Genomic DNA, 10389 nt, shown 5'->3' with positions numbered 1-10389 from the left:
CCGAAGCCTGCGCTTTCTAAAAGCTCTCACATTAACGGTCGGAGTGCGGGAGTGTCACGTCTGTAGAATTCGAATGATCGGGAAGAGAAGAAAAAGTTGATGTTAAAGGGGGTGACTTTAAACTGGTTTTCGTCGAACCTCGAACAGATAAGTGCGCAATGATTCAGTCTGAGCGTGCTTCGTTGGCTCAAAGGTCATACGTATGTCATACGCTCGAGAATTGGTCCACAAAATTCTGTCAAAGCTTTTGCGAAATAATCTCATCCATGAATATCTAGCACTATTATTTGTTGCCGGTCCCTTCTCACTGACCAAACTCTCTAGCGATTACCAAAATAATCATTAACTTATTAATTAAGTCATAAACTTTTTCACTTTTTTTTCAATTGAATTCATCTTATCAATTTTGATTAAAAATTGCTAATGTGAATGTTGGCCGTGACCAATACTATCACCGATAATTTTTAATAACTTTTTTTATTAACTTTCCTTTCCTTTTCTTTTTTCTATCCTTAACTTATTTTTACTTTGGCCGACAAGGGTTTAGGCTGCCTCACCCGCAATCGCGATGGCCTCACCCATTGTGGTCCTCGCTAGCGCTTGGCAAGGGCTTCATTGTCCTCACCCAAGGATTGGCAATGGCTTGACGACAATTGTCAGCCATAATAAAAAAAGAAAAAGAAAAAATAAAAGAAAAAACAAGAAAAATCAATGAAAGAATTCGAAAAAATATTTTAAAAAATTAAAAAATTATTTACGTTAACATTGGTCATGTCACGCATTATGGTTGGTGTGTCCACATTAGCGATTTTCGATTCAAATTGGCTAGATTGACTTAATTAACAAAATGTGAAAATGTTTACGATTGAATTAGTATAAGTGCAATTGATTTAGGATTTTTTTTTGGGTGATTTTCCAGTTTATCTGTGAAGGGTTTTTGCATTCACATTCTTGAAAAGTTGAGCACACGGGTGGTGATCGGTGTTGTTGCGAAGCGGACCATTCTGATCTGGAGTAGGGCCTCTCACTCTGTCAAATCGCATGCGTTTTCAGACGGGGAAAACAGCGTAGCACCAAATGTTCTAGATGCACCTTCCCCCTTCTTAGCCCAGGTAGGAAAACCAAACTTGTTCCACGCCACCATTCACTATTTCAGACCTGGCCGCAGTCCGAATCTGGGCAAGAATTTCCCAGACTACGTAGCTGGAGATATGGACCTGTCGTTTGGTCTATATGGCTACCAACCAAGAAAAGCCCGAATGATGATGGTACATGTGCCGATGAAAGGTTGTCTCTACGCATGGTAGTGTTGGTGAAAATCGTAGAGACGCGTGCGCCCAAATCTACGGTCTCTCTCTCCCTCTTGTCTAGCATGCCCACCGACACTTTTCCTTTGTTAAAAGTCGACAATATGTCCGCATTCCATGTCATCCTTCTCAGTTCACATACTCCAAATTTTACAGTTCACCGCTACAGTAAAAAAGATCTTTTGTTTTTTCCCTAAAGAGCAAGAGAAGTGCGGAAAAGAGAAAGGGCAGGACAAAAGAGCAAAAGAAAGTCAACAAAATAGGAGGAGGAAGATTAAAAAAGGGGAAAAGGGAGAGAAAAAGTCCCACATGAGGGCTGGAATGGTGTGGTGCAGTGAACGAAAAGCTCACGACCGTGTACATATAAGTTCACGGTGGCCATGGCCATATGATTGCATCGTTGAAACGTCATAAAGCCATCACGGTGTCCCAACGTGGGGCAGCATGTTAACGGGAACTTCACGGGTCGCAAAGATCGTCCCAACAAAAGATTTGTGAATCTAGCGGGACACATCGTGACCCACCACTCCCGAAACTCCTGTCGTTTTCTGGTCCATTGTCCTAAGAACCGGGGGAGACCCACCAGATTTGAACGCTCCCGCTCTCGCCTTGACATAGTAAAAAGTTACCTTAACTACATGGTTTAATGCGAGACCTATTCATAGATCGACAGTTTCATTTGGGACCCGTTCTGCATATAATTTAGTCACTCGTGTGTGCATACACCATACCACAGCGAATCTCATGTTTAATTAAGATGAAAAAAGATTGGGGTGGGGAACCCCATATGATATGCTGTTTATTCTTATATTCTGTGTCATCTAATTTTTGCTTTTTAATCTATAAGTTCCATGCACCGTCGAGAATGCACCGACCCGGTCCTTTGTCATGGAACAGGACAAATTGGGTCTTTTTTTTATTTCTATAAATAAATATGTGGGTTGTGTTTATTTTTTTCTAGATTAAAGAATACCCGTATGATCAGCACAAGAAATCCATGCAGAGCAAGCTGTATCTGCCCCCACTTAATTATTCCTGGTCAAATGCGGGCTCCGATAGGGAAAAGTCCAAATGCTTGCAACCATAGAAATGTGATCTCTTATTTTATTTGTGGGCATCAAATGCTGCGCAAAGACAAAATAAAACATTTGAATAGTGCGGTAGGTTAGATTGATAAATTTAGTACATATATAATTTATATTATAACGGGCCGTGTGATATCAGTTGGATTGATAAATGAGCTTTATTGACACACGCATACACCGTCAACTTAGAGATATTATTATTAAGGATATAAATAAGTTTGATGATTTTATTGACCAATTTACATAAACTGCTGGCTTTTTGATGTTGTAATGGAGATCGTACTATTTTTGGTTTCGAATTTGAAGATTAATAATTTTTGCTTGTGGACGATCTGGAGTAACATGTGAAAAAATTCCCTCAACATATTGGATACAAAAAGGCACCAGGTACTTTTCGGGTTATTATATTTTTCTTTAAAAAAAATTTAGCTTAAAATCTTGGTTTGGGATTAGCATAAAAGAGGTTTGTTGTGTGATAAACCTATCACCCATAATTCACGATTGTTATGATAATTTGAAAATCATCGAACATTGGAATTTTCTTTTGTTTTGCATTTCAGTTGGACGAAGAATGAGTCAAACCCTAAATATAGAGTTTGATATCAGCCCGACTCGATTACAATGAACTCAAAATAAGTCAAACTCAATATAATAATGTACATTAATATATTCAATTATGATCTGAATGAATTGGAAAATAAAAAGGAGAGCTAACACCAAATATTTAAAACCCAAGTAGACTTGTTGACAAACTTATTCAACTGGTAACTTGCATTCAAAAAAGTGAAACTCGAGATGCTCTAACAATAGTTCAATTCAAATCGAGACTCAATTCATGTAAGAGAAGTCATAACTTGAAACGATCTCGATTAAAAAATCGAATCACCAACTTATCGATCCTCAATCGACCTTATTTGTCCTTTTGCATCTCTATTAACTATCCTAAATACTGAATACTATCCCAAATCCAAAGACGTCAACAACTTGCCTATGAACTGGATCTTAAAGACTACCTTGAAAAGACACCACCTTTAAGAAAATAAAATTGTGATTTTGCATAAATCTAGGCTTGGCAATGAGGAGGACATGCCGTTACTCAGCAGAGCACCTCATTAGGGAATGATAAAATAATAGTGATCTGATTTGACGTTGCAATGAAGCAACCTTATACGGAAGGCCGGGGCTGACCGTGAACCTTGAATTATTCTCATGATGACTCGATAATTATATTGTGGACCTTCCCTGTTGTCCTCGTTTGAGTTCGGACAATCTCTCAAAAAAGTAATTCTCTCTTGACGTCCCCATCAACCTCGGTTTTTGGATCGCGGACCCCACATACCGTGTGCCTCCATTGCGGTTGCTCTCTCTCTTTCTCTCTCAGTGAGAGAGGGAGAGGAGAGGGGCACACGGAAGCTTCCAGGACTCATTCATCATCGTCTAATTCGAAACTAAAGTGTGATGACTTCAAACGGCTGAACCAGTAATAAGAGATTCGCTTGGAGCGCAAAAGGTTCGGCTCTTGTGATTCTGAAGCATTTCTCGGGTTCGCCTGCGCTCGCTCGTTAAAGTGTCGGTGTTGCCACATTTCTGTACTGGAGATTCGGGCTGTAGTTTTTTTCACTTTTCAAGTCCCGAATCGAATGCGAAAAAAGTTAGGATTTTGCTGGGCTCAGTCTATGGGTTGGAGCTCATGAATCATTGTTTCTTTTGGAGACTGTGATCTGTCATTGCTTTTCTTTTTCTTGGAGCCGATCTGGGTTCTCTTATAACGTTTGCCACCTTGTTTCATCCGGGTTCATAAGCCCCATCGCTCCCCGAACTGTGTTCTATTCTTCATTGGCTGATACTGATGGTCTTCCTGGGACTCTGAGTGGCAGAGTCTAGCGATTCTGTTTTGTGGTTTTAAATTTGAGGACTTGGGTTTGGCTCAAGAACTGATTTAGTCACTTGGGTTGTCCTCAAAATTTAGTCTTCCTCGCTGGAAAAGGAAATGTGGAGGTGTCCAGTATGTTAGTTGAATCCTCAAGATTTGACATGATTTGCGAAACTGGAGATTGATTGATCTGTTGTCTGGGTTGTGTTGATCTCAGAGATGGCAAGTACTTCGCCATCTCCGGATGCATCCCCCTCCGCTGTGCCACCATCAACTACCATCTCTCCACCTCCACAGCCTTCCTCTCCTCCATCACCCCCACCTCAGACTCCTCCAGCGACGCCGTCCCCGCCGCCGTCGGCACCGCCCCCTAGTAGTGACTCACCTCCACCTCCACCTTCCAAAGTTCCACCCCCTCAACTCCTTCCTCACCACCATCAGATCCACCAGCAAGTCCGCCCCCATCTTCACCTCCTGCAACTTCCCCACCGTCACCTAGTCCACCAGTTACCCCTTCGACACCTGTTGCTGCTCCTCCTACGAGCTCGCCTCCGCCTCTGCCTCCACCTCCATCACCAGTGCCGCCATCGCCTTCCCCACCTCCACCGTCACCTCCACCACAACCGGCTGCAAATTCTCCTAGTCCACCTCCACCACCAACTGCAAATCCTCCTAGTTCACCTCCACCACCAACTGCAAAACCTCCTAGTCCACCTCCACCCCCAACTGCAAAACCTCCTAGTTCACCTCCACCGCCTTCTGCAAAACCGCCTGGAAATCCACCTTCACCACCACCACCACCACGATCATCCAAATCCCCTGAAAATTCCCCACCGCCGCCGCCGCCGCCACTGTCACCACCATCAACTCCACCTCGAAGTTCGCCTCCACCCCCAGCACCTGTGTCGCCCTCACCCAAAAGTTCACCTCCATCACCAACCTCAAATCCACCAAAAAGTTCACCTCCCCCTCCGGCATCGGTTCCTACAGCTAAATCACCTACACCTGCTAGAGTTAGTTCCCCCACGCCCAGTTCTCTACCAACTCCGCCTTCAAATTCTCCTTCAATCTCAGCATCTCCACCCTCTTCATCAGGTCTCTCTCCACCTTCCACTCCTGTCCCTTCAACCCCTGCATCAACTGGTCCAACTGCAAGCAACAATCCTAATTCAGCTTCCAGTTCCAATGACACCAGGAATTCCAGTTCTGGAATAGGAACAGCTGGCACAGTGGCTATTGTTGTGGCAGTATTCATCCTCATTAGCCTTATTGGATTTGCTGTCTGGTGCATGAAAAAACGAAGGAAAAAGGTTACTGGACTTACTGGAGTCTACATCGTGCCGTCACCTGGGGCCTCTTCCACTGGAACAGGTACTCTAGAGATGCTACCCCCCTCTGAAAAATCTTTTGTACTTTTTTGCGTATCATTTGTGAGGGTGAGCTATAATCTCGTTCTTAAAATGTGCTCTCTGTTTTGGTGCATTAGTAATCTTACAAAAACCCACACTACAAATTCGCATGATGGTTAGTACACGTACTTCTCTTTTGGGGTTGTTAATATTAGAAGTATAAAGCATTCATGCGCCGCCAGATATATAAGTGAGGTGACATGAATATATCAAATGATATCAGATGTCTCGCTTGACCTAATAGGGAATTTAGCACATTGGAATTTTCAATTTCATTAAAACTGTAACTGTATCCTGAAGAAAGACCAAACATCGTTCAGAATTGGTGTAGAGAGGCATAAGAGATTCACTTCTTTTAATCCTTGTTCTTAAGTATGTGTGGAATTAAGAGGGGATCTATATGTGGTGGGTGTTAACTTTACTGATTTTACAATATGAACTGTGTCCAGATTCATCTGTTATCAAGACACATTCTTCTGCACCCCTCCTTGGAAGTAGTTCAGGGAGTGATGCTTACACGCCAAAGGAGCAGGGGGGAATTGGAAATTCCAGGCCATTGTTTTCGTATGAAGAGCTGGGCAAGGCTACAAATGGTTTTTCATCCCAAAATTTATTGGGTGAAGGTGGATTTGGTGCTGTCTATAAAGGATTCCTTCCAGATGGGAGAGAGATAGCTGTAAAGCAGCTAAAAGTTGGTGGTGGGCAAGGGGATCGAGAATTTAAAGCTGAAGTTGAAATCATTAGTCGCATACACCATCGCCATCTGGTGTCATTAGTCGGGTACTGCATTGCTGACACCAGAAGGTTGCTTGTGTATGACTATGTGCCTAATAATACCCTCTACTTTCATCTTCATGGTACGGTAATTACTCATCTCAAAGTTCTCAATGCTTCAATGCCCAAAGTATCTTTTTGCAGATTGTCTTCTGCCCCTTCTGATTTGAAGTTTTTCCCTTCTGACAAGTAGTAGAAGGTAGGCCAGTGCTGGAATGGGCAACACGTGTTAAGATTGCTGCTGGTGCTGCTCGTGGATTGGCTTACCTTCATGAAGACTGTAAGCATCAGTTGTCCAACGAATTTCACCATAGAAACTGTTGTTGGACAGATCACTAATAGCATTGATTAAACGAAGTACTGAATGTCAATGGCAACTTAATGCACATTAGCTTGAGCTAATCTGAGAATTACAAGTAAAATCCCTTTCTTCTTGTTGCAATCTTATTTGGAAAAAGGAGGGGAAAAAAAAAAGAATCAACTGTTCCTTGTGGATCAGGTTCATGTTATTGATATCCATTAAAATCGAAAGCAAAGTACGAAAATAAGCTTGACAGATACACTTATTTTTCTTGACCAAAGTTTTATTCACTTGAGAGATGAAAGGATGTATAATGATTTAATTCCAAGAGGCTTTTGTTCTTGGAGTGAATTTGCTTGATTTACTTTTGCAGTAGTACATGTCTTTTGGTATATTTTATCATGGAATGTTCTCTGTCTCATGATTCACTAATGTGTAATTTTTTCTGAATTTTGATGTCTTGCTCAGGCCATCCTCGTATTATCCATAGAGACATCAAGTCATCAAACATTCTCCTAGATAATAACTTCGAAGCTCGGGTGTGCCTAATATCCCTATTGGATAGGCTTTAGTTGGTTCTTCTGAAAGTTTGGTTGTACTGATGCCTAGTCCTTTGCTTAACAGGTATCAGACTTTGGACTTGCCAAATTAGCTCTTGATGCAGATACACATATCACTACACGTGTCATGGGAACTTTCGGGTATGTAGTGTTGTCCATTTTCAGTTATGATGCTTAGAGAGGACATCCATCTGATTTTTACAAGAACCAGTTGTCACATGTTTGGCCCATGCACTTACGGCGCATGTTCTCATTAACATAAATTCTTCATGGTGACATTTCAGATACATGGCTCCTGAATATGCAACAAGTGGCAAATTGACCGAGAAATCTGATGTTTTCTCTTACGGAGTTGTGCTTCTGGAGCTAATAACTGGACGGAAGCCTGTGGATGCATCACAACCCTTGGGAGATGAGAGTTTAGTTGAATGGGTTAGTTATAAATCCTTGTTTTCTCTTTTTGTTTTCTAATGGTGATTCGCCATATTAAATTGACTTGGATAAAGCTGTTAGATCTAGCACAGCAAATATAGACGCTGGTCATCTGTCTTTATGGAGCCCGTGAAGCAATGTGTTGAATCTGTTAGTAGTTTTGTTCATACTCGTTATCCTCTGAGTTGGGCCATTCATAGCCCTGAATTATGAAGGAGTTCATTACTCAAGTACTTGGACAGAATTTATGTATCAGGGGTCTATCCTTAACAGTGGGAGTTTTTATAAGACAAATGTCCTAGCCAGATCAATCTAACTGTGCATTTATTTGCATCCTTTAAAATTTATCTATTAGAATTGGCTATGATGCTTTTCTATCGTTATGATATGATAGTTGGGATGTGTCTTTACTCTTATATTATACTGCAATTCTGACATTGCTGTCCATAGTGGAAGAAAACAATTAAAAAAATAGATTTTGGGAAATTTACAGACCATCATAGCAACATCAGTTGTGCAGGTCCATCATTTGACCTGAGCATTTGTCGAACTTTGGAAATATCACATGATGTAATTGGTAATATAATGTTTATGGCCCAAGTCAGGACAGATTCTTATATACGTTAAAGGTTTAAAACAATGCAACCCTGTTTAATCACCTCAAGATTGAGAATGCAGATGACATTTGAGCATTTTTACCTTTTTCTCAGGAAAAGTGCCTAATCTATAATTATTATGTACGCATGGTTAAATTGCTAAGTACTAACTTCTGGTAAAATTTAGGAACTACTAGCAGGTCTACTTTCCCTTAAGTTATTGTTTTCCATAGAAGGTAATGGATATTAGATTACTTCTATTTGGCAATGACCGTTTTTATTTAGTCTCACCTCATTGTATCAAGGGTTTTATAATAATTTCACAGCATATGCGAGTCTAAAAATGTATCTTGGTTGTCTTTGAACTTAGGTAGACTGGACCCTGTCATGAATGATGGGATCACCATCTCCTCTATTCTAGAATGTTGAGTGTTTTTCAGGTCCATCTCAATGAATGATTAATCCAGAATGCACAAGCATGGCGATGGAATAGTAGTAAAAAATGAAACATTTGCTTCATTAACCAATATATCCTACCATCTTCCAGGCTCGACCTTTGCTGAGCCATGCACTTGACAATGAAGAATTTGAGGGTTTGGCAGATCCAAAGCTTGAAAGAAATTATGTTGAAGCCGAAATGTTCCGGATGATGGAAGCTGCAGCTGCTTGTGTGCGACATTCAGCTGCCAAGAGACCTCGTATGGGACAGGTAAGTTCTAAATATACATTCTGGTTGGAATTATCCGTTGTCAGTGAAGATATCCTGAGTCAAATCATACCTTGCAGATTGTGAGAGCATTTGATAGTTTGGCTGCTTCTGACTTAACTAATGGAATGAGACTAGGAGAGAGCGAGGTGTTTAATTCTGCTCAACAATCTGCAGAAATCAGATTGTTTCAGAGGATGGCTTTTGGCAGCCAAGATTACAGTACAGAATTCTTTAGCCGGTGTAGCTCGAATAGTTGAAGGATGGCTTTGGTAAATATTGCAAGAGGATTCATTTTGCATCGAGAGAGTTTGTCTTGTCTGAGCTGTGGCTCTCAAGGGCTTGTCTGCTGGAAAAGGGCAAAACTCACTCTCTTGGGCCTGTAAGTAGGATTCTTCATAAAGTCGAGTTGTGCACTGCCTTACCGCAATTTTTTTTTAGGGTAGCCAGTATTATTGCATATCTTCTATCGCCACCGAGGTTTAGGGTGGTGTGAAATCTCATTGGTTCAATTTTGTTCATTTTATTCAAATTCAAACTCGTGTAATTAATCTCTGTAATATCTTAATGGGTTCCTTTTCCCACTCTTTCTTTAAATTGGGGGAGAAGATTATGTTACACATCGGTGAATGAACAGTCTCCAACTGTCACGGCATCTGCATCAATAGAATCAAGCTTGTGACTCCGTATAAAAGGGAATTTTGTAGAAGATCCCATAACATTACTGTATCTGCAAGAAGAAGACTTCTTCTTCTTCTTCTTCTTCTTCTTCTTCTTCTTCTTTTTGGCATGAGTAATGTTTGATATACAAGAGTCTGAAGACTTGTATGCGAAAACTTATGAGATCATGTTTGCAAGGAATGATGTATGATTGCATAAGCTTTTAAATATCAGTCTCGATAGTTTTGCATTTGTAACATTACTGTTTATATGATGGGTATAATCTGGAGATCTGGAGGAGGTTGCGCTTTTGTATCAATGTACTTCGAAAGTCCATAAAACCAGTTAAGGGCACGGAATTGTTGCACCTATTTCTGAACTGAACGTTTCTGAGGAGATTTCTTGGTTTAGCTAAAACAATGAATGAGAACCGAGTCCACTGGAGAAAAGGGCAAACGAGGGGTGCTCCATGTGCCAGTGTATACATGAAAGTGGCATTTGGTTAATATGCAGGAAATTTTGCCTGGGTGGTTGATGGAACTGATGGTGCAAAATCTTAAGACTTCTAGTTTTTTCTTTGAGATGTATGTTTTTTATTTAGGAAATCTCTCTTGTGATTTCAATTTTTTTACTCACGTACATGGGATCTTATCAATGGACGCTTCGGTAAAGATGCGTTTAATACA

The 10389-nt window shown here is 40.9% G+C and overlaps 1 protein-coding gene across 1 annotated transcript; it reads left to right on the top strand.

The window, feature by feature from the left end:
* The first annotated feature begins 3709 nt into the window (after positions 1-3709).
* On the top strand, positions 3710-9960 carry LOC104435574 (proline-rich receptor-like protein kinase PERK9). The gene is made up of 9 exons (XM_039307616.1): positions 3710-4638; positions 4707-5636; positions 6124-6531; positions 6642-6728; positions 7218-7288; positions 7374-7450; positions 7594-7741; positions 8885-9046; positions 9124-9960. Exons 1-9 carry the CDS (start codon positions 4485-4487, stop codon positions 9301-9303), a joined length of 2217 nt encoding a protein of 738 aa, XP_039163550.1. The 5' UTR covers positions 3710-4484; the 3' UTR covers positions 9304-9960.
* The last annotated feature ends 429 nt before the right edge of the window (positions 9961-10389 follow it).

Source organism: Eucalyptus grandis, chromosome 2 (assembly GCF_016545825.1).
Source record: "Eucalyptus grandis isolate ANBG69807.140 chromosome 2, ASM1654582v1, whole genome shotgun sequence".
NCBI classification, from domain to species: Eukaryota; Viridiplantae; Streptophyta; class Magnoliopsida; order Myrtales; family Myrtaceae; genus Eucalyptus; species Eucalyptus grandis.
Note: the sequence above shows the minus strand (reverse complement) of the source record. Positions and strands in the feature narration are given on the sequence as shown.